This window comes from Thalassophryne amazonica, chromosome 3, assembly GCF_902500255.1.
Source record: "Thalassophryne amazonica chromosome 3, fThaAma1.1, whole genome shotgun sequence".
In the NCBI taxonomy this organism is placed as follows: domain Eukaryota; kingdom Metazoa; phylum Chordata; class Actinopteri; order Batrachoidiformes; family Batrachoididae; genus Thalassophryne; species Thalassophryne amazonica.
The window spans coordinates 6091022-6116501 of NC_047105.1; the positions used below are offsets into that span (position 1 = coordinate 6091022).

The 25480-nt window shown below is 43.4% G+C and overlaps 1 protein-coding gene across 1 annotated transcript in view; it reads right to left on the reverse strand.

Moving 5' to 3' along the window:
• The window catches only part of tasora (transcription activation suppressor a), a 186615-nt gene extending 169147 nt beyond the window's left edge, over positions 1-17468 (reverse strand). Inside the window, exon 1 of the mRNA XM_034165189.1 lies at positions 16921-17468. Coding sequence (XP_034021080.1) covers positions 16921-17287 — 367 coding nt within the window. The 5' untranslated portion in view covers positions 17288-17468. The remainder of the gene's footprint in view (positions 1-16920) is intronic.
• Positions 17469-25480: the final 8012 nt, after the last annotated feature.

Below are 25480 nucleotides of genomic sequence, written 5' to 3' on the forward strand. Positions count from 1 at the left end.
TTATGTTTTGTGACATTTTTATTATTATTATTTTTTAATTTGAATTCAGGCAATAAGTGCCTCCCTGTATAACCACAGATGAACTGTTTCTGTTGCCACATCTTCTGAAATAAAATTGCAAAATTTTACCACCCACACTGGAGAGTGACAGTATTAACTTTTTCATGAAGTGATATGTCACAGCAAAGTAGATGTGATAAATATTTAATCTGAATGTCAGTCCCAGAAAATGTTGAAATGTAATGATTTTTCTACAACCCCTGGCAATAATTATGGAATCACCGGCCTCGGAGGATGTTCATTCAGTTGTTTAATTTTGTAAAAAAAAAAAGCAGATCACAGACATGACACAAAACTAAAGTCATTTCAACTGGCAACTTTCTGGCTTTAAGAAACACTATAAGAAATCAGGAAAAATAATTGTGGCAGTCAGTAACGGTTACTTTTTTAGAAAAGCAGAGGGAAAAAAAAATATGGAATCACTCAATTCTGAGGAATAAATTATGGAATCACCCTGTAAATTTTCATCCCCAAAACTAACACCTGCATCAAATCAGATCTGCTCGTTAGTCTGCATCTAAAAAGGACTGATCACACCTTGGAGAGCTGTTGCACCAAGTGGACTGACATGAATCATGGCTTCAACATGAGAGATGTCAACTGAAACAAAGGAGAGGATTATCAAACTCTTAAAAGAGGGTAAGTCATCATGCAATGTTGCAAAAGATGTTGGTTGTTCACAATCAGCTGTGTCTAAACTCTGGACCAAATACAAACAACATGGGAAGGTTGTTAAAGGCAAACATACTGGTAGACCAAGGAAGACATCAAAGTGTCAAGACAGAAAACTTAAAGCAATATGTCTCAAAAATCAAAAATGCACAACAAAACAAATGAGGAACGAATGGGAGGAAACTGGAGGAAACGTCTGTGACCGAACTGTAAGAAACCACCTAAAGGAATTGGGATTTACATACAGAAAAGCTAAACGAAAGTCATCATTGACACCTAAACAGAAAAAAAACAAGGTTACAATGGGCTAAGGAAAAGCAATCGTGGACTGTGGATGATTGGATGAAAGTCATATTCAGTGATGAATCTCGAATCTGCATTGGGCAAGGTGATGATGCTGGAACTTTTGTTTGGTGCCGTTCCAATGAGATTTATAAAGATGACTGCCTGAAGAGAACATGTAAATTTCCACAGTCATTGATGATATGGGGCTGCATGTCAGGTAAAGGCACTGGGGAGATGGCTGTCATTACATCATCAATAAATGCACAAGTTTACGTTGATATTTTGGACACTTTTCTTATCCCATCAATTGAAAGGATGTTTGGGGATGATGAAATCATTTTTCAAGATGATAATGCATCTTGCCATAGAGCAAAAACTGTGAAAACATTCCTTGCAAAAAGACACATAGGGTCAATGTCATAGCCTGCAAATAGTCTGGATCTTAATCCAATTGAAAATCTTTGGTGGAAGTTGTAGAAAATGGTCCATGACAAGGCTCCAACCTGCAAATCTGATCTGGCAACAGCAATCAGAGACAGTTGGAGCCAGATTGATGAAGAGTACTGTTTGTCACTCATTAAGTCCATGCCTCAGAGACTGCAAGCTGTTATAAAAGCCAGAGGTGGTGCAACAAAATACTAGTGATGTGTTGGAGCGTTCTTTTGTTTTTCATGATTCCATAATTTTTTCCTCAGAATTGAGTCCATATTTTTTCCCCTCTGCTTGGTCTAAAAAAGTAACCGTTACTGACTAAAACAATTTTTTTCCCTGATTTCTTATAGTGTTTCTTAAAGCCAGAAAGTTGCCATTTGAAATGACTTTAGTTTTGTGTCATGTCTGTGATCTGCTTTTTTTCTACAAAATTAAACAACTGAATGAACATCCTCCGAGGCCGGTTATTCCATAATTTTTGCCAGGGGTTGTATTTCAGCTGCAATTCTTATGTTGGCGGGGTCCGGCCGAGCTCAGCCCCAAACAGCGACGTAGGCCCGCTTCCTGTGGGTTCACCACCTGCAGAGGGGGCCATGGGGCTCGGGTACCTAGAGGATGGGAGTTCGCCCAGCCAGTCCACAAGTGCTTTGTGGATCTGGAGAAGGCGTTCGACCGTGTCCTTCTGGGCACCCTGTGGGGGGTGTTCCAGGAGCACGGGGTCCAGGGTCCTTTGCTAATGGCTATCTGGTCCCTGTACGACCGCAGCAGGAGCTTGTTTGCATTGCCGGTAGTAAGTCAAACCTGTTTCCAGTGCACGTTGGCCTCCGCCAGGGCTGCCCTTTGTCACCGGTTCTGTTCATTACCTTTATCGACAGAACTGCTAGCCACAGCCAGGGTGTAGAGGGGGTCTGTTTTGGAACCACAGAATCTCACCTCTGCTGTTTGCAGACGACGTGCTCTGTTGGCTTCGTCAAATCAGGACCTTCAGCGTGCACTGGGGCGGTTTGCAGCCGAATGTGAAGCATCCGGGATGAAGATCAGCACCTCCAAATCCGAGGCCATGGTTCTCGACCAGAAAAAGATGGCTTGCCATCTTCAGGTCGGTGGAGTGTCCCTGCCTCAAGTGGAGGAGTTTAAGTATCTCGGGGTCTTGTTGACAAGCGAGGGACAGATGGAGTGTGAGATCGACAAACGGATCGGTGCAGCATCTGCAGTGATGTGGTTGCTGTCGGACCGTCGTGGTGAAGAGAGAGCTGAGCAGGGGGGCAAAGCTCTCGATTTACCGATCGATCTACGTTCCGACCCTCACCTATGGTCATGAGATTTGGCTCATGACCGAAAGAACGAGATCCCGAGTACAAGCGGCCGAGATGACTTTCCTCCGCAGGGTGGCTGAGCGCTCCCTTAGAGATAGGGTGAGGAGCTCGGTCACTCAGGAGGAGCTCGGAGTCCAGAATCAAAAGGAGCCAGCTGAGGTGGCTCGGTCATCTTTTCCAGATGGCCCCTGGACGCCTCGCTGGAGAGGTGTTCCAGCACGTCTTATTGGGAGGAGGCCCCGGGGAAGACCCAGGACACGCTGGAGGGACTACGTCTCTCGGCTGGCTTGGGAACACCTCGGGGTTCCCCCGGAGGAGCTGGGGGAGGTGTGCGTGGTTCGGGAGGTCTGGGCACCTTTGCTTGAGCTGCTGCCCCCGCGACCCGACTCCAAATAAAGCAGAAGAAAATGGATGGATGGATTCTTATGTTGTCATATGAAAGTTAAAGTAAAGTACTGTATGACAGGTTTTTATTAAGTGACAAATCAGAGCAAAGTATATGTGATAAATATTGAATTTGAATCTCACCCACAGGTTGTGCTGACAACCAGTTTTTCCTATAGGACAAGTAAACTGCTAGGGTTACTTGTCCTATGGACAAGTACACTAAAAAGCTTAATGTCAATGCCTGTAAGCAATATTCTATTTCTTCATTTATCAATTGTAATACTACACATGTAGTATACCTCCTAAAATGCCCTTGTGGAATGGCATCTATTGGCCAAACAAAACATCAACTTAAATTACGGATAGCTGAACATAAAACAGCAATCCATACTCAGAATCGAACTTATACCATGGCGAGGCACTATAAACAGGCCGGTCATGGCTCTCCAGCATCTTTAAAATTCTGGGGACTGAGAAAATCATAGTTCCACCCAGAGGAGGTGACATCATTAAATGTAGAGAACCATTTTGGTTTTATTCTTTAGGCACTTTGGAACCATTTGGTTTGAATGAAGAATTGAAATTTACTTCTTTTCTTTAATATTAACATTTATTTTTATTCTGGGTTTTTGGCCTGTCATGTTTGTTTTTGGGACAGTGTGTCTCTAATTATGAACTGATTACAAATGGAGTGAGTGCTTTGATTGACAGATGGTCACGCCCCGCTTTAAACAATGTGACACCTGGCTCCTATTATTAGTATTTAAGCTGTACCATCTACGACTCTTCAGGACTCTGATGAAGATGTGATGTTCGAAACGTTAGTCCCTTTTGTTTGTTCAGCACCTTAATTATTTTTCAGGACCTATTTCTGTGTTGCACCAGCTGCTTTTCTCTTCTACAAGTCAGTCCTATCTGGTTGCACCGGATTTTTTGTGCTGTGCAGACAAGGGAGACCCCGGACTGTTGAACAACTGAAGTTGTACATCAAGCAAGAATGGGAAAGAATTCCACCTACAAAGCTTCAACAATTAGTGTCCTCAGTTCCCAAATGCTTATTGAGTGTTGTTAGAAGGAAAGGTGATGTAACACAGTGGTAAACATACCACTGTCCCAGCTTTTTTGAAACTTGTTGCAGACATCCATTTCAAAATGAGCAAATAATTGCGCAAAAAAAAAAAAAAGTTTATCAATTTTCACATTAAATATCTTGTCTTTGCGGTGTATTCAATTGAATATAGGTTGAAGAGGAGTTGAAAATCATTGTATTCTGTTTTTATTTACATTTCGCACAACTTCCCAACTTCACTGGAATTGGGGCTGTACATGTGTCATGAACGCAGCGCGTGATGTTTTCTCTCAACTGCATCATTTAAATATCACAAACTGCGCAGGATTTCAGACCAGGTTTTTGCTGGCGGTTCACTGATTATCACCTCGTTTCTGCTTCAAACTGCCTCCAGTCATCACCTATCTCAGCGACAGATATCTGAAGCTTTTGTACAACAATCATTTCCACATAAATTTAGCATTATTTCATCATAAAAGACAGGGGAAGCGATCAGAGCACCGTGGCTACACGAGCTGCCAGTTGATGGTTAATAATCACATTAATCCTTCTGATTGCTTTGGGTGAAGAGACTCTGTCTCAGAGCTCTGAAATGTTGCATGCGCAGTGGAGGCAGGGCGGACCGTTTGGTCTGCGACACCAGATTTACTAAGGTCTGAATGCAAATGTGGCTACAATCCGGCTAGCACAGGTCGGGGATCATGACCTCAAACTTCCTCACTACGTCCGTGAGCCCACAGCTCCCTCTCTCACTGTGCACTGAGCAACCTTTATCTGTGCCAAATTCTCACTAAGATTCCGTCAGGTGTGTTCCCTTCCATATGTCTTGCGTGTCCTGACCACACACCTGTGCTTCCATGCTCGTGTGTGCACACACACCCTACTTGTGCACATATCCAGACATATCTCTTTTGGCTTGAGCCAGATTGAGTTGGACTTGTGGGTAGGATGATCCGGAATTGGGGGGGAGAAAGTCTGAATGCTATCCGGCTAGAACGCAATCTGGATGAGTCCAGCAGCAGCCGGAGTGCCAACCCGGGTCTGATCGGGGTCTTAGAGAATGCAGATGCTGACCAGCTGTGTCAAGTGGAAACTTCTAGTAACATGTTGGTGTCACGTAACACTTTGCACAGAGTGAGAGATCCCGTGTTCAACTTTAGTTAGACGTCATGTAACAACCGAGTGCGTGGATTCCCACGCCCCAACCAGTCCCAGCAGAAGACTGCCCCTCCCTGAGCCTGGTTCTGCTGGAGGTTTCTTCCTGTTAAGAGTTTTTCCTTCCCACTGTCGCCAAGTGCTTGCTCACAGGGGGGCGTTTTGACCGTTGGGGTTTTTCCGTAATTATTGTATGGCCTTGCCTTACAATATAAAGCGCCTTGGGGCAACTGTTTGTTGTGATTTGGCGCTATATAAATAAAATTGATTTGATTTGATTTATATTTATTTGGTGAAGAAGTTGTTGAACGTTTTAATGTGATTCATGTGAGCTGATGGAGTGTGTGTTGGAGTACACATCACGTTTCGAGTACACAGTCTCATACGATTCAAATAAACTAATTACGTTACATTCCTGATGTGATTTAAGGAGCATATGCACAGAGCAGCTGTGCAATAAGGGTACGCACAAAATCTGACATCAACTTTGCATGTGAAGTCAAATCTGAACAATACCCCTTATCAAGTGATGGAAAAATGAGCTCCAGCTATTTGCATAAAAGATTCAATAAATTTAAATTTTTGGTTGCAGTTTCACAAACATCTGATTTGTCACAAAGCCCATTTTCTTATGAAGAAATTAAAAAATAATGGCCTATTAGACTCCATAAACTCATTGGGAATTTTTTACATTTTCAGAACATAACTAACATTCTACAGATTAACAATCTTCTTAGCAGCTGTCAGTCTTTGCTTTTTTTTTTTTTTTTGCAGACAGACATAAAATTACATGGAATCACAGAAGCTGCACACAACTCTAAAGTCTACAGAGAGTTCAACCTGAGACAGCCGGTTCCCTCTGCGCCGGGAGCTCCACCTGGGACCAGGTTTCACAGCTCATTAATGTCTGGAAACACACTCCTTTAACTGCAGACTGATTTACATCGTTTTTACTCGTTTCATTTTTCATTTTAGAATTGTAAACTACAAAGTGATTCCAAGCGTTTCCTCAACATACAGTGATTACATTATTTCATGATTTGTTTGTTTTTTGTGTGTGTCTGACTGTCTCCATGTGATACTGTGTTTTGGTTTGTTTGTTTTTTTAAATCACGGTTTATACAAGATCATAGGACAAAATGATTTCATCTCAACAAGGAGAAAAATGCAAAACTCAGACAACATGCAAATACACAGTTCAGATCTTACATGTTCTTTAACAGGAATTAAACAGTTGATGCTGAAGGCAGAAACTGAACTCACAAGGACATGGACACAATTTCACCAAAAGCGTGCAAAACACAAGTGTGTCTCAAAATATTAGAGCCCGGCCGATATTATCGGCCGATATAAGCCCTTTTCAAAGTACTCACCATCGGCCGAAATTTTGCCGATAAAACGCAGATGATTTCTCATAAACAGAACAGTTACTGAAATAATGTTTGTGTCAGCAATGTAAAATGTCCTTGCACCGTTTGTCCAGTAGATGGAGCTCTGACTCCATTCAACTGAGAACTGCTTACACCTCTGCTTAAATGTGTTCGTCACCGCCCCCGTAGTTCGCCGTCTCAGAGGCGATTGCAAGGGAAGCTCAGCTTCCCCTAAAATGTCAAAAAATAACTGATCAAATATACGAGGTCTGTTAGAAAAGTATCCGACCTTATTATTTTTTTAAAAAACCATATGGATTTGAATCACGTGTGATTGAGTCAGACAAGCTTGAACCCTCGTGCGCATGCGTGTTTTTTCATGCCTGTCGGTTGCGTCATTCGCCTGTGAGCAGGCTTTGAGTGAGGTGTGATCCACCCCTCTCGTCTATTTTTTATTGCGAATAAATGTCTGAACGATTTGGAGCTTTGCTGCATCAATTTTTTTCCAGAAACTGTGAGAGACCTCCATTAATATGGCTTACAGGGACGATTTTATGGGGATTAAACAGATTACGGGGTGTTACTGCCGCTTTAAGGACGGCCCACAACTGCTGAGAGCGTGGCGCACTCCCAGCCCCCATCGACAGGCTGACACCCCGGTGGAACAACCAGATCATTTCCAATGTGAAAGCTTTGTTGATCCGGGACCTCGTCTGACTTTGATGTGGACATCAGCACTTTTTCCGGCACATTCCACCGTTACAGGAGTTTTTTTCATGGAAAGAAAAGCGGAGGGATGCGCCACAGAGCCGTTCATTACGCGGGACAAAACCACCTCGGTGTTGGGGTACTCAGGTCAGTCTTTTGTTCATGTTAATGAGTCATTCACGTCATCAGCAGAGTCGTCAAGGGAGCCATTAGGAGAGGGTCCGTCCCATCATTAGGAGGGACAGCTGCCCTGTCATTAGGAGGGTGCTAACTAGAGCACAATAGGTGCTAATTAGAGCTATTGTTTAGTCACTAGCCTATAGCAGTCTGCCTCTCGGTAGGAGGGTTCTGGTTAGGTTTAAAACTCCAGCTTTTGTGACTTCTTGATTATTCTTCTCTACAAGACAGAAGTCAGACCACCAGAGCAAGAATTTTAGCTGAGGAAGCTTCTGCGATTTGAAGCGAAACGTCCTCGCGTCAAGCAACCTAGTCCAGTCGAAGATTCAAGCTTCTCTACTATGATGATTGGATGATCTGTCTTATGCTTAATCCCTTTTTGATTGACAGCGAAATGAGCAAATCAGCAATCTTTTGGTGTAAACATCAGTGGGAGCATTTTCATTCTTTTCTGAGTTGAACCGGAGACTTTCCTAATCCTCTTAGCGGCATTTTCTTTGTTAAAAACGACTAGCGACAAATCGAGCTTCTATTTCTGGCGTTTTTTTTGGGGGGGGGTTTTTGTAGCTGCTTGTGTTTGGAGACTGACTTCTATCACTCTTTCTGACTTCTATCGCAGTTTCTGTCCCTACCGAGCAGCGGGTGCTGCTGAGCTCCTCCACCGTCACAAAGCACTCACAGGCGAACACTTCACACTAGCCTCACGCCAGTCCCAGCTACGATAGCGAGCTATCGTAACAGGCGCTACGGTCTGTTACGATAAAATGATCAATCAATCAATCAACTTTTTTTTTATATAGCGCCAAATCACAACAAACAGTTGCCCCAAGGCGCTTTATATTGTAAGGCAAGGCCATACAATAATTATGAAAAACCCCAACGGTCAAAACGACCCCCTGTGAGCAAGCACTTGGCTACAGTGGGAAGGAAAAACTCCCTCTTAACAGGAAGAAACCTCCAGCAGAACCAGGCTCAGGGAGGGGCAGTCTTCTGCTGAGACTGGTTGGGGCTGAGGGAAAGAACCAGGAAAAAGACATGCTGTGGAGGGGGGCAGAGATCGAACACTAATGATTAAATGCGGAGTGATGCATACAGAGCAAAAAGAGAAAGAAACAGTGCATCATGGGAACCCCCCCACAGTCTACGTCTAAAGCAGCATAACCAAGGGATAGTCCAGGGTCACCCGATCCAGCCCTAACTATAAGCCTTAGCGAAAAGGAAAGTTTTAAGCCTAATCTTAAAAGTAGAGAGGGTATCTGTCTCCCTGATCTGAATTGGGAGCTGGTTCCACAGGAGAGGAGCCTGAAAGCTGAAGGTTCTGCCTCCCATTCTACTCTTACAAACCCTAGGAACTACAAGTAAGCCTGCAGTCTGAGAGCGAAGCGCTCTATTAGGGTGATATGGTACTACGAGGTCCCTAAGATAAGATGGGACCTGATTATTCAAAACCTTATAAGTAAGAAGAAGAATTTTAAATTCTATTCTAGAATTAACAGGAAGCCAATGAAGAGAGGCCAACACGGGTGAGATATGCTCTCTCCTGCTAGTCCCCGTCAGTACTCTAGCTGCAGCATTTTGAATTAACTGAAGGCTTTTTAGGGAACTTTTAGGACAACCTGATAATAAAGAATTACAATAGTCCAGCCTAGAGGAAATAAATGCATGAATTAGTTTTTCAGCATCACTCTGAGACAAGACCTTTCTGATTTTAGAGATATTGCGTAAATGCAAAAAGGCAGTCCTACATATTTGTTTAATATGCGCTTTGAATGACATATCCTGATCAAAAATGACTCCAAGATTTCTCACAGTATTACTAGAGGTCAGGGAAATGCCATCCAGAGTAAAGATCTGGTTAGACACCATGCTTCTAAGATTTGTGGGGCCAAGTACAATAACTTCAGTTTTATCTGAGTTTAAAAGCAGGAAATTAGAGGTCATCCATGTCTTTATGTCTGTAAGACAATCCTGCAGTTTAGCTAATTGGTGTGTGTCCTCTGGCTTCATGGATAGATAAAGCTGGGTATCATCTGCGTAACAATGAAAATTTAAGCAATACCGTCTAATAATACTGCCTAAGGGAAGCATGTATAAAGTGAATAAAATTGGTCCTAGCACAGAACCTTGTGGAACTCCATAATTAACTTTAGTCTGTGAAGAAGATTCCCCATTTACATGAACAAACTGTAATCTATTAGACAAATATGATTCAAACCACCGCAGCGCAGTGCCTTTAATACCTATGACATGCTCTAATCTCTGTAATAAAATTTTATGGTCAACAGTATCAAAAGCAGCACTGAGGTCCAACAGAACAAGCACAGAGATAAGTCCACTGTCCAAAGCCATAAGAAGATCATTTGTAACCTTCACTAATGCTGTTTCTGTACTATGATGAATTCTAAAACCTGACTGAACCTCTTCAAATAGACCATTCCTCTGCAGGTGATCAGTTAGCTGTTTTACAACTACCCTCTCAAGAATCTTTGAGAGAAAAGGAAGGTTGGAGATTGGCCTATAATTAGCTAAAATAGCTGGGTCAAGTGATGGCTTTTTAAGTAATGGTTTAATTACTGCCACCTTAAAAGCCTGTGGTACATAGCCAACTAACAAAGATAAGTTGATCATATTTAAGATTGAAGCATTAAATAATGGTAGGACTTCCTTGAGCAGCCTGGCAGGAATGGGGTCTAATGAACATGTTGATGGTTTGGATGAAGTAACTAATGAAAATAACTCAGACAGAACAATCGGAGAGAAAGAGTCTAACCAAATACCGGCATCACTGAAAGCAGCCAAAGATAACGATACATCTTTGGGATGGTTATGAGTAATTTTTTCTCTAATAGTCAAAATTTTGTTAGCAAAGAAAGTCATGAAGTCATTACTAGTTAAAGTTAATGGAATACTCAGCTCAATAGAGCTCTGACTCTTTGTCAGCCTGGCTACAGTGCTGAAAAGAAACCTGGGGTTGTTCTTATTTTCTTCAATTAGTGATGAGTAGAAAGATGTCCTAGCTTTACGGAGGGCTTTTTTATAGAGCAACAAACTCTTTTTCCAGGCTAAGTGAAGATCTTCTAAATTAGTGAGACGCCATTTCCTCTCCAACTTACGGGTTATCTGCTTTAAGCTACGAGTTTGTGAGTTATACCACGGAGTCAGGCACTTCTGATTTAAAGCTCTCTTTTTCAGAGGAGCTACAGCATCCAAAGTTGTCTTCAATGAGGATGTAAAACTATTGACGAGATACTCTAACTCCCTTACAGAGTTTAGGTAGCTACTCTGCTCTGTGTTGGTATATGACAATAGAGAACATAAAGAAGGAATCATATCCTTAAACCTAGTTACAGCGCTTTCTGAAAGACTTCTAGTGTAATGAAACTTATTCCCCACTGCAGGGTAGTCCATCAGGGTAAATGTAAATGTTATTAAAAAATGATCAGACAGAAGGGAGTTTTCAGGGAATACTGTTAAGTCTTCTATTTCCATACCATAAGTCAAAACAAGATCTAAGATATGATTAAAGTGGTGGGTGGACTCATTTACTTTTTGAGCAAAGCCAATAGAGTCTAATAATAGATTAAATGCAGTGTTGAGGCTGTCATTCTCAGCATCTGTGTGGATGTTAAAATCGCCCACTATAAGTATCTTATCTGAGCTAAGCACTAAGTCAGACAGAAGGTCTGAAAATTCACAGAGAAACTCACAGTAACGACCAGGTGGACGATAGATAATAACAAATAAAACTGTTTTTTGGGACTTCCAATTTGGATGGAAAAGACTAAGAGACAAGCTTTCAAATGAATTAAAGCTGTCTAGGTTTTTGATTAATTAATAAGCTGGAATGGAAGATTGCTGCTAATCCTCCGCCCCGGCCCGTACTACGAGCATTCTGACAGTTAGTGTGACTCGGGGGATGATGGACCGTTACGCTTATTTTGGACCGTGCAATCAACCATTTCTGCAGCGCAACTCCAGTTTGAAGCGTGAATCACTGAAGCAATGCTTCCTATTCAATTGCTCATGGCTCTTTGATTCGCTGCTCTTCAGAAGCGGCAAGTCCACTTCTTAACCGCTCTCAAAGCCATTAAAATATCATGAGTCATTTTTGTGTGTATTAAAGTCATTAACTGGGACTGTTGTCTTGTTGCAGTCAACAAACGAGAATCATCCTCCGTTCCTTTGTCACAGATTCAAACGATGCGCAGTCTTTGCTGGGAGTCCGCTCGGAATTAATAACTTCAAAACAAAATGACATCTTACAAACGTTGCAATAGACAATAAACTACAATCGACTAAAACGTTTTTTCCCAAAAAATGAGATGTCTATGAGCTGTAGAACTCAGCTCATAGGTATGGAATACATTCATGCCACTAATAATGTCTGAAAGAAATGCTTTTGACAAAATCTAACAGATTTTATTTCTGTTTATATCCAGAGATCAAGGATCCACCATATAGAGTTTATGTCCAGAGTTTAAGGATCCAGTAACCAATTTCATATTTATTTACTTTAAGACTCAATAAAATGTTGTTCAATTTCAATTTAATCATCTTAGAAAGCGCCAAATTACAACAAAAGCCATCTCAAGGTGCCTCACACAGAACAGTTCAACATAAAATAAATTAAATAAAGAAAAATCCAAATACCTAATTAAAAACAGAAGTAAAAGAATAAAACATAAAATAAAAATTACTCATAAGAAAGTGAATAAATATGTTTTAAGTCTTGACTTAAAAATGTCCACGGACTCTGACTGCCTCCCTGAGGGCCATGTACTGGCTAACCCAGAATGAGATTGCCCACTCAACAAACTTCCCCAGCGTTCTGGACATGATGAAGGGACTTGGGCTGTCGTACCTGGCTTTTCCCCTTTGGGTATCCCTAGAATGGCTAATTTTTAGCTTTAAATTTTCAAAAGCTGCCCTCCTTCCGTTCCGTTCTGTTAACAATGTTATAATGTTTACATAATGAAAAATATCCTGCCAGTCCTATCGTCTGTTTGATTTCCACCCAAAGGGACCAAGAATGAAGAGTGAATGTTTCAAGATTTGTTTAATAACCTTTGTAGAGTTGAGGTTTTTTTTTTTTTGTAATGTTATTTATCTTTTCCTTATAGATTAATGCAACTTTGCACAGATTTTTTTTTTGTACTAGACAGTTCTTTGTTACTGTTCTTGAAAACTGCACAAACATACTACAGGGTCTTGTGAAAAGAATCTTATTTTACTGTTATATGATAGTTTCCTCACATGTTATATCAGGGTCCATGTTTTATTGTTAAAATATTCTACCAGCACATTGCATTTTTTGAACTTGAAAATTCTTCTCTGTTATAAAGTTAATCAATATGAGGACAAAGCTTCAGCTTTTAGCTCATACCTTTTTTGTTAAGAGTCCAAAAAAGAACATTTTATTCATAAAAAAAAATAATAATATCGGCTGATATATCTGCTATCGGCAAATCAACTGATTTATCGATTGTCAGCATTTTTTTCATCCTAATATCGTTATCAGCCTCAAAAAATCCATATCGGTCAGGCTCTACAAAATATCAGAACATAGTGGAAAAAGCTCAATATTTAATAAATTATATCTAAAAGTGAAAATTGTTATGACTCGTATTTGTTACCAAACACTGTTATATTAGACAATAGCACGTGTCGCACAATGCATTCATTGCGGAAATGGTTTTGAGTTTTCTTTGTGCACCTGTTGCGTGATTTGCATTTGTTACCAAACACTGTTATATTCAACACTTGCACATCACATGAACTGCATTTGTTGCCAAACAATCATGTGTTTGACAACCGCATCAGTCACATTTTGCATTTGTTGTGCAAATGCTCTTACATTTGACACTTGCACTTGTCATGATTTGTACTTGCTGCGCAAACGCTCTTGTGTTTGACACTTGCATTTATTGTGATTTGCATTTGCTGCCAAACACTCTTACGTTAGACACTTGCACATTGCATTACGCATCCAATGCTCAAACACTCTTGCATTCGATACATGCACCTGTCATGTGACCTGCATTTGTTGCCCAGCACTCTTACATTCAACACTTACATGTCGCATGAATTGCACTTATTGCTAAATACTCTTGTGTTTGACAACTGCACGTCATGTAACTAGAAATTGTTGCCAAACACTTAAGTTCAACACCCGTGCTTGTCACATACTTGCAATTGTTGCGCTTAAGTTCGACACTTGTTCTTGTCCTTGTTGTGGAAATTCTGTGATGATGTCAGCATAAAATGAGACAGACAACAAAGGAGCATTCAGGTGTCAGATGTACAGATGCAGAGAGATCTATTTTTGGTTGAACCAGAAAAGAGATGCGCCTGGTGAAGTTCAAAAGATACTGCACGCAATGTACCCACCGAGCTTTCGGACGTTCCATTCGGCAGAGAATGAAAACAACATCATAATACAAACATGACCTTTAGCTAGTCCGGAGCAAGATTAAATGTTTAGTCATGAAAGTGGAGAAACATAATGTGTCACAGCAACAAAGACGAACGTTAGCAGGTGATGACCCTGGCCCAGTGAATTCCATCCTGCAGACAAGGAAAACATTAATTTTCCCTCCACAGTCGTGACTTGCATTTGCTGCATGAACGCTCTTACGTTCCACATTTGCACTTGTCGCGTGACTTCCATTTGTTCCAAACACGCTTACATTCGCCACTTGCATGTCACGTGAAATGCATTTGTTACCACGCTTACATTCGACACCTACACTTTTGGCGTGAATTGCATTCGCTGAGCCAACAGTACGTTTGACACCTTAGAGGAGGTGATGATCCAGTGGTTAAGCGTTGGGCTTGAGACCAGAGGATCCTTGGTTCAAATCCCAGCCTGACTGGAAAAATCACTAAGGGCCCTTGGGTAAGGTCCTTAATCCTCTAGTTGCTCCTGCTGTGTGGGCGCCTTGCATGGCAGCACCCTGACATTGCAGTGAATGTGAGGCATTAATGTGTAAAGCGCTTTGAGCGTCTGATGCAGATGGAAAAGCTCTATATAAATGCAGTCCATTTACCATTTTTTACCTGCACTTTCTGCATGACTTGCATCCACTGAGCAAATGATTAGCTTTGTCCAACTTGTATTTGCTGTGTTCGACACTCGTCGTATTGCTCAACTTTTTTTTTTTTTTTTTCAAAATTTTGAACATGCAGGTAAGGAAGGGTATAGGTTCCATTAACAATAATGTCAGCCAGAAAAGAAAATATATTACTGTAAAGAAGCAAAATGTAATTAGTTTTCTAAGGTCAAAGTATAGTATTTGGTCCTCCAGACGCACTAGAATGTATCATTTAGGGTGTTTTTTTTTTTTTTCCAAACATTTCACATGGGACCCCCCTGCTGGTCGGCGCTGAAAATTTGGGGCACCCTGATTTTTTCTTTGGACAGCCAAAACTTCAATTTCTGCCTAAAACTATGTCGGAAAGACAACAAATACAGTGTAATTTGTCTGCATTATGCAACAAGAAAAACAGAAGAAATACTAAGGTGATCTCCGGCCACTAGCCCTGAGCTTCACTAAAAGACCCAGAATTTAGATAAAGTTGAGGCCGCAGCACGCTCCGTTTACTAATAAAATTAATTAAAAAGAGTAAAAAGCATAGTAACATACTATGCCAGTATGCTAGCCATACGAAAGGGAAAATAAGTGCGTCTTAAGTCTGGACTTGAAAGTCTCAGAATCTGACTTTTATTGATGCAGGGAGATCATTCCACAGAACAGGTGCACGATAAGAGAAAGCTCTGTGACCCGCAGACTTTTTATTCACCCTAGGGACACAAAGTAGTCCTGCACCTTGAGAACGCAAAGCCCGGGCTGGTACATAAGGTTTAATTAGGTCAGCTCGATAGGGGGGTGCCAGTCTGTGAACAATTTTATAGACTGGTAGCAGAACCTTAAAATCTGATCTCACTGGGACAGGAAGCCAATGAAGAGATGCCAAAATGGGTGTAATGTGGTCGACCTTTCTGCTTCCTCTCAAAAGTCTGGCAGCAGGATTTTGAACCAATTGGAGACCCCTAATGCTGGAATGCGGTAAACCAGAAAATAGAACACAGCAGTAGTCCAATCTAGAAGAGATAAACGTATGGGTCAGGGTCTCAGCATCAGCCATAGACAGGATGGGACAAATCTTTGCAGGAGGAAGAAATCAATCCTCGTAACATCCGTCGTGCTGATCGACACTCGCGGCGCTGCCTGACTCGTGTCCGTCGTGCTGATCGACACTCGCGGCGCTGCCTGACTCGTGTCCGTCGTGCTGATCGACACTCGCGGCGCTGCCTGACTCGTGTCCGTCGTGCTGATCGACACTCGCGGCGCTGCCTGACTCGTGTCCGTCGTGCTGATCGACACTCGCGGCGCTGCCTGACTCGTGTCCGTCGTGCTGATCGACACTCGCGGCGCTGCCTGACTCGTGTCCGTCGTGCTGATCGACACTCGCGGCGCTGCCTGACTCGTGTCCGTCGTGCTGATCGACACTCGCGGCGCTGCCTGACTCGTGTCCGTCGTGCTGATCGACACACGCGGCGCTGCCTGACTCGTGTCCGTCGTGCTGATCGACACACGCGGCGCTGCCTGACTCGTGTCCGTCGTGCTGATCGACACACGTGGCGCTGCCTGACTCGTATTCGTCATGCTGATCCACACACGTGGCGCTGCCTGACTCGCATTCGTCATGCTCGACACTCGTCGTTCTGCCTGACTCGTATCCGTCATGCTCGACACTCGTCGTGCTGCCTGACTCGTATCTGTGCGGAACACTGTGTGGTTGATGACGTCAGCTCTCCTGTTCGTGTCTTTAGGTAAACAAACTGCGCTAGCCGAGGAAGGCTAACTGAGTTAGCTCATGAAGATGACGCTCAGGTCTAAACCCGGAGACGCCGGACAGAACCTTCAGACTGACGGCGAAACCCTCACCTCACGGTGTAAACTCGACAAACGTCTCGGTACTTTAAAATAAAACCATGTTTCCGTATAAACAACTGACTGAGCTAACGGTGCTAGTTAGCATTAGCGGCATGAGTTACTTTTTGTTCTCTTCCAGTTGACTGTGCAGTTAAATAAAGTGCATTGGTGCGAACACGTAATTAAATATTAGAAATATAAAACAGTAACATTTACTAAGTGGTGTGGGCTGAAAGTACCTGCCCGATAATGGAAGCTTCCAGTTAGCGTGACTTAACGGCTTTGGCTAAAATTAAAAACATGAACCGATTTCTTGTCACGCCGTTAAACCGGCACCGTGTGTTCCAGCCCACCTCTCTTTTCCTTAGTTTTCCGTGGTATGTGGAACTTCTGGGGCTCTTTGGGCATGTGTCTCTGATGGACCACCTGAGTGACCGAGTTCCTCCGCTCCGTTCGCACGCCGGAGGCGCTCGGTCTCTCGGTCCTCGTAACGGCGCCGCTCGGTCTCTCGGTCCTCATAACGGCGCCGCTCGGTCTCTCCGTCCTTGTACCGGTGGCGGCGCTCGATCTCTCCGTCCTTGTACTGGTGGCGGCGCTCGGTCTATCCGGACCTGCTCTCGTCGCTCCAACAGCCTGAACTGCCGATTCGCCATATTGCTGGCGACCATTAGCCCCCAGGCCGAACCGAGCGGTCTCTCTTCGGGCCAGGCTGCCATCCATAGCCACGCTGTACAGGTTGTCGTCTGTTGCTGACCGTCACTGTAGCGGCACTCGTCAGTTGCAGCCCCGCAGCCTCTCAGCTGTTACCTCCACACGCAGCAGCGCGGGGACTCAAACCGCACAACAACTCGCGCCATGTTTCCGGGAGGCGAACATCTTCTTCTTCATGTTTACAGAGGAATTTGGAGTGGTACGCTTAATGTAACAGCACCGCCACCTTCTGGCCAGATGGCGTTCCTGAGGTTATTTTGCGCGCCATTACATTAATGGAAGACCATTCTTTCCAAAATAAGTCATCCAAAATCTGTCCCTCTGTGGGAAAAAACGCGCAACCAGAACCTATATCCAATCTATGGAAATGACAGCTTCATGATGAAGTGAACTCTCTGACCTGCTGCCATCAGGCAGACGATACAGGGCTGTTTAAACAAGTACAAATAGACTGAGAAACAGTTTTTATCCAACTGCTATTAGAGCTTTAGAGCTTTGAATGCCACTGGAACCAAATAGCCAAATAGCCAGGTCACCTGCCACACTTGAAATAAGTGCAATATTTGTTTATGTGCAATATCCACTGCCACTTCCATTTACTGCCACTGAAATATCCACAGTTTTGTACATACTTTTCTGTTTATATATATATATATATATATATATATATAGTCAGAAAAGATGACTTTAAGCTTGCTTTCAGCTTGTTTTCGTCTTGGAGTATAATACGTGCCATGGGATTAATATACATGTTGTCGAATTAAACTGCACAGTTTTTGGTACCTTCCAGAAGTAAGTGAGGTCATGCCGGACTTTTCCATTGCAAATGGGGAGGTCCACGGAATGAACTCGGTGGTGAAGACGAGGGAATATATGTAAAAATGATTCTAACATGACAAGTATGATCAAATGAAGTAGTAATGTGTTAAAATTAAGAGTTGATTAGAAGATGTATTTTACGAATAAGTGAAATGAATGATTATATGAGTTGTTTTTCATAAAGAGTGCAGAGTCAGAGAAAAAGAGGGAGTGAAGAAGATGTCGCAAGTGGGGCAAGAAAAACTGATGTGAAACAATTGACCAAATGATTAAAATGTTGGTAAAATATGAAATGAATAATAAGGAATGAGAATGTTTGTATATGATCATATGAATTGTTTTTATGTGAAAGAGAGTTGTAATGAAATAATTGAATATGATTGGTGTGATTTTGAAGAAATTATTTAAAAGAATGAATTCTCAGAAAAGCTGAAGTGTTAACAGAAAAGAGGAACTTGAGAAATAAGTTACTGGTAGGGGCTGCAGAGATTTCCAGTAAAAGCAGAAGGAGAAGGGAGGAGGTTTTGAGTCAACAGTGTCCCCATGGTAGCCAAGATCATCTGAGGACGACTGGAGTCAGGAACATATATAACTTGTTGAAACACCAGAAAACGGGGTTATTCTTCCAGGGAGAGGTGCTGTTGGCACTACTCCCCTGCTACGAGGAGATCACAAGACCTGACCATCTTGTGAGCATCAATTGGAATCGTGGAGTGAGAGGATTGGAGCCGTGCAGAGTTGTTTGAGAGAGAGTTCAACTCCCACTCAGGCCGTCCAGTTACGGAGTAGCAGAACGATGGAGGATAACCACTGGCCTTAAGTCTGAGTGGGGAATGTTCAACGATTTCTCTCTCAAGGAATATCACAGCATACTAGAATGGATTAGATCAACTTGTGGTTGATTGAAGATGGAATAATATCTTATGTGGATTAACTTTGCTTAAGGATTACAAGATCGCACAAGGATCGTGGTCAGCCAACAACTGATAGCTGATGAAGAGGAAATCAAGTCCACCGAGCTGGGGACCCTAACCTCAAAAACCTTCTTCCCTCACTCCTAGAAAAAAATTCTTAAGAAATCAATCCAGTCCCAGTTGAAGTAAGATCAGTCAGAATTATTGAATTAAAAACAAAAATCTCTGCCAATCATTATTCTAATTATATTTGAATTACTATTGTGAAATTATCACCATATAACCTATTTTGATTATGTTATCGGCACTTGCAAAACCTGCAATAAAATTCCAAGCATGCAGTTAAAGTGTTAAGGCTCGGACATTGGATTATTGATGCTTCTTAAGGTGTAAAAGTTAAGTTTATTAGGTGTACAACATCAAAAAGCTCTAAAAGGTTAGTCTGTTTTTTTAATGAAAATAACACATCCTGGGGACTCGCTGTACGAGTCACTAAATTTAAAATCTAGCAACATTCCAAGAGCCCTGATCCATAAGAGGAGAGCTGCCGTTAATGGGCGTGGCCGGTTCGTATCCTGGTTCCTGAGAAGGCTATTCGACCGGGGTGCGAGATCAGCTTCAGCGGGGTGGACGTCCGGATGGAGGCAGTGAGCAGCTAGACGAATCTCCTCGCCACCAGCTTGAACAGCCTTTGTGCAGCCCTGTCAGGTAATACCCGTGGAGACACGAAGGTCGGACCCCAGAGACGGAGAGCTAGTTTTACACAAACACACTCATCGGAGGGTGAGCGTGTGCCGTGTATCTAAAAGCAGGATCTGACACGTGGCGCCCAATCCACAAGACTTGGAAGAGGATGAACCGCTATCTGTGGTAGGGGAAAGAGAAGTCTCACACCCAGAACTACGAACTGGACGCTACAGAGGACGAAAGAAAGAAGTTGGGGTGTATAATGTGCATGTAGCATCAGAGAGAATTGCAAGAGATATCAGGGTCAACCCAGTGGAGACCCGAGATAAGCGACAAACCTATGCTCCAGAAGTTGGACAAACTGGGTATGACATCCCAGAAGAGTGGATTGAGCGACAAGATGAAAAGAAAACTCTTGGGGTAACAGCAACTGTTGGAGAGTGGGCTAATTTGCTAATGTGGCCCTTCTATCCTACAGCGACTGCCTGTAAAGAGTTAACAAATAACTTCAGAGTTGCCTATTTAGGCGTTGCCCATGATGTGATGTTGAGAAAACTAAAAACAGCAGCTTTACGCTGGTCACGGCAAGTGTTGAGAGAAATTAATGAAGAAAATCTGGATGAAGAAGGAGAAACAATTCCACCATCGTCAGGATTACAAGCGAGCCTCCCAAATCAGGACTTTCCTGCTGGATCTAGAGAGCAAATCTGCCAGCAATTCAAGCTGAAATTCAAGCAGACGGCAGGGAATTCCGGGAATTCAAGAAATTAAAGATGCTGGTGAGAGAGAAAGAACCAAATGAGGACCTAAAGGACTATTTGAAAGAAGTGTGGCCCCTTATTGACAGAGCTTCTAACAGCGAAGAGGGTAAATCTATGTGGCTGGCCCAAGTTACCAGTCAACCCATCAGTCGGGGTGAACCAGCACGAAACCATTATGCCAGGTTAGTGTTGGAAGATCCCAATGATGAAGATTCCCATATTGCTTGAGCTAAAGCTGGACTAGACAAAGGTCAAACATTAGTTCAAATGTGGCATGGGCTAAAACAGATGATTTTGCCACAACGCTATGTTAGGGCACTGAGAGAGGTCACCAAGGGAAGAAGAGGGGAGATAACCTTTGTGAAAATGCCCATAGACGGCACTACAGTCCAACAAATGGACGCGGTGGTGAAGAGCTGGGATCTGGAGCAGCAGTTCTATGAAGAAAAGAGAAAGAAGGAGAGCACACCGAGATCAGGACAAAAACCGGTGGGAGTGGAGAAAAGAAATTCAGGCCTAAACCACCACCTCCTCAGCCGCATCAAACACCACAGAGGAATAATCAAAGGCCTCCAGCTGGACAATGGAGCTCTCGGCCGAGAGGTCCACCACCTCCGCCACCACAATCGCGACCTACACCTGCACCTCGTAGTGATGGCTATCTCCCTAAAGAGGAGTACGACAAATTAACTCCAGAACAAAGGAAAGCCCTCCAGGAAGTCCGCCAAGCCTCAGCGGCAGCTGGAGGACAGCAGAAGTAATGGCTTCGGAGGCGCGGGTCACGCCAGACCATGCCTACTGGGAGGGGGACAAGATCTACACTGATGTGGATGGAGAACCGTACCTGGTGGATACGAGAGCAGAGGTGTCCATGACCCGCAGAAGCCTCGAGACCAAGGGACACCTACTGATCCAGTATGCGAATGCGGCAACGGAGGAAAGACCATTTGGAATATGGAAAGGGGTAGTTTGGATAAAAGGCCCCTTTAATTTGATAACGGTCAAGGATTTGAGAGAATTGCATCGGCCCAAAAGGCTTCGAAATCTAATAAAACGACGAGTGAAAAAATTACAGTCAAAAGTCGTACGAATGGATATGACTCCAATTGGAAAGAGTCCAGTAAGCTGGTACAAAGAAGTGGATGTACCAGCTGTTACAGAAGAAAAGATTGGAGAAAGTGATTTCTCTGAAGCAGGGAAAGAAAAATTGAGGGAAATTATCTCCAAAGCTAAAATAGCACGATTTAAAAATGACTGTGGAGATTTGGGGGCTAAATACATTCATGTCATCGAAGGAGGAGTACATCCACCGGTGCGACAATATCCCTTGAACCCTGGAGCGGTTGAGGAAATGGATAAAATAGTAAAAGAATTGGAAGCTTTGGGGATCATTCGGCAGGAGGAGGCTGGAGACCAGTAATTAACTTCAAGGCTCTCAATCGACGAACAATAGCCAATAGAGCGAGTTTGATAAATCCCCAAGGAGCACTGAAAACGCTCCAAATTAAGAGATGCAAATCATGCATTGATCTAGCAAATGGATTCTTTTCCCTGCGATTAGCAAAACAGTCACAAGGGAAAACAGCATTCACACATAAAGGGAAAAGTTATGTGTGGCAACGACTCCCGCAGGGATACAGAAATTCACCAAATGTGTTCCAAGCAGCAGTAATGGAAATATTAAAAGATCTGGGAGTAACAGTCTACATCGATGATGTGTTTATCGCAGATGATGATGAAAATGAACACCTAATGCGGCTGCAAAAGGTGATACAGGAGCTCACAGAAGCAGGATTAAAACTCAACCTGAGGAAATGTCAGTTTGGACAATTCAAGGTTAACTATTTGGGATTCCAGGTATCATCAGACCTGGGACTCTCAGAAGTATACCGAGAAAAATTGAGTCAGATTAAACCACTGCAATCTGAGAATGACCTACAGAAAATCTTGGGACTGTGTAACTATGTGAGAGATCACGTTCCACATTATCAGAAATACGCAAAGAAGAAACCTAATGGACAAGAGCAAAAGCAATGGATTTGGACAGCTACAGATCAGGATTGCTTGGAAAAGTTAAAGAAAGCCATTCAAGACGCAGTTAGGCTGGAGCCGCGTAGTCTGACTACATGTCTGCTAGCCGAAATAAGCTGTGAAGAAGAGGATTCGGTGGTAAAAGTGAGCAATGAAGGAGGGGGTATGGTAACATTGTGGAGCTATACTCTGTCTTCGATTGAGAGAAAATATCCACTGGAAGAAAAAGAACTGGCAGTCCTGGCTAGATATTGGAGTGCGTTAAAAGAACTTGCACAAGGTCAGGGAATAAAAGTTATTACTCAAAGCCAAGTTCACCGGTTCCTAAGGAAAGGAACTATTGAGAGTACTAAAGCCACAAATGCCAGATGGGGAAGGTGGGAGGACATCCTGCTAGACCCTGAGCTGGAAATTGGGCCAAAACAGTCGGCGACAAAAAAGTTACCGAAGGAGAGGCAACTCCCTATGGAGCCATATGACTGGCCTATGTACAATGATGGATCAAAGAAGGGTACAGACAATATAGCTTATTGGGGCTATATTCTGAAGTATCAAGATAAGGAGAAATATCGTCGAAAAGGTCAAACGCCAGGGAGTGCCCAAGCTGGAGAAGTTACAGCAATACTGGAAGGACTCTTGGAGTTAAACAAGAGGAAAGTAAAAAGGGCTAAAGTGGTTACAGACAGTCATTACTGCGCACAAGCCCTGAAAGAGGACTTATCCATTTGGGAAGAAAATGGATTCGAGGGAGCTAAGGGGAAGCCTGTAGCTCATATGGATTTGTGGAGGAAAATAGCCAAGTTGAGGCTAACAATGGACTTAGATGTGGTACATCAGAAGGCCCATGTAAAAGAAGGAGCACATTGGAGCGGGAACGAAGAAGTGGACCGCTATGTGCAGCTGAGAAAAGTCGTCGTTGTCGGGATCGAGAAGTGGGAACAGACACCCAAGGGAAGGGTAGTTCCAAAAGAGTCAGTGAAAGAAGTGGTGCTGGCTGTACATGAAGCGCTTGGCCATGCAGGCACCATTCCCACACGGAAGGAGCTGGAGAAGCTGCAACTTTGGATTCCGAGAAACCAAGTCTGCCGAGTCCTCAAAGACTGTGAAGTATGTGGTCGATACAATGCAGGACGATGAGGACAAAGGGTGGATGGTTTCACCATAAAGAGTACTGTTCCATGGGGATCAGTATGCATGGATGTTGCCGGGCCCATGGGGGTGACCGGTAAGAAAGGAGAAAAGTATCTGTTGGTGCTTGTGGACTCTATGTCAGGCTATGTGACTGTTAAGCCTGTGAGAAAAGCCAACGGCAGCAGTGTGATCAGCATGTTGGATCAAGTGTGTTCAAATCTGGGGATACCTAAGGAGCTGAGAACGGACAATGGGACACATTTCTGTAACGCTCAGGTCGACCAGTGGTGCCAGAAAAATGGAGTAATGAGAATTTACTCGCCTCCATACACCCCACAAGCAAATGGAGTTGTGGAAAGGGCTATTGGACTGGTGAAAAACTGGATTGGAAAAAATGCTAACATGAAGGAATGGAGTACTAAGGCCCTGGAAATTGGACAGGCCCTGAATGACCGCCAACGTGCCGGCAGGCCCACCCCTTCGCAAGAACTGAACCAACGCCCATTTTGGACACCGGAAGTGGGGCGGAGTCAGACTGAAAGGGACAGAGAACCAGAACCAAAGATCCCATTCAAGGTTGGACAGAAGGTGTGGGTGAGAGCTCGAGATCACCCAACCAACACTGCTGTTAAACCTAAGTATGAGACCACAGATACAGTAGTGAAGATACTGGATAGTAATACAGTAGATTGAAGAGGAAAGGAATCCAAGGAGTGGAGCAGCTGAAGCCAACTCCTAACTAGACGAAACCAGGAGCTAAACATGGCCAAAAACACCCAAGATCTTCCACCCTTCGTCAGAATGGCCACTGTCAATGGGGTGGTTGCCTTAAGAAGAACAAGAGAAGGCCTCTGGGCAGGCAGAGCCCTGAGGATACTATCTCATGCAAAGAAAGGATTTTTATCTACTGAAAAGGAGTTATTACAATGGAAAAAAGTGGAGAATCACTGTGTGATTTGCCGAGGAGAAGTACAGCTGACGGTCCAATGGTTGGGACCTGGAGTTAGAAAACCCCCAATTCCAAATGGGGCGAAAAATGAATTCAAGCAATTACTTCACAAGCCGGTGAAGGTTTTGGATGCACTGGTATGTGGGTTATGCCGACTAACCCACTTGCCAAGAATGGTCTTTTACACCCAGTGGGACTTACGTGGAGACAATGTGGATATGCAGGTGTGTTCCTGCTATTGGAATGGAAGTGAAATCGAGTATTGCCTGGTGTGTAAAGCAAGAACTCACATGGGAAGACTACTGCATGTGGCAAAAGCAGATGGATGGCAAGTGAGAAGGTTCTTGGACCCCCTGAGGACCTTTCACACCGATGAAGCCTGCTGGGCTAATCCTGCAGCAACAACTGCGCTTGATCAAGCTGAGGGGAATCAAGGCAGCGGTGACGTGAGTCCAACAGCACCAAGTGTCTATCTGATGTTGGATACAACTAGAGCAGGAGGAAGTGACCAAGCTGCAGGAGGTAGTGAACGAAAGCCATCTTTGTTGCATGAAGCTATACATCAAAGTTGGTCCCAGGGTCCAGAGTATGGGCAAACTTATGACCCTCCAATAGATGCAGTACAAATTCCACTGGTGTTCAGAGTGTATAGAGATCCGGAGCGACCCGGATATACAGACATGATGGAAGGACTGACCGATGATCAACAGCAAAAAGCCCAAGAAGAAGGATGGATCGGCCCTTGGGAATTGACAACTTGGGCAAAATTGATAGAAGAAGTTATAAAAAAACCAGAAATTCTACTGGAAGATGCAGAAGAGGTGCCACAAGAAAAAGGGGGCAGAGAAACCCTCATGCATTATTTTACCACTGGATTAGATGCCTGGGGAAATAAAGCAGCAAAACCAAA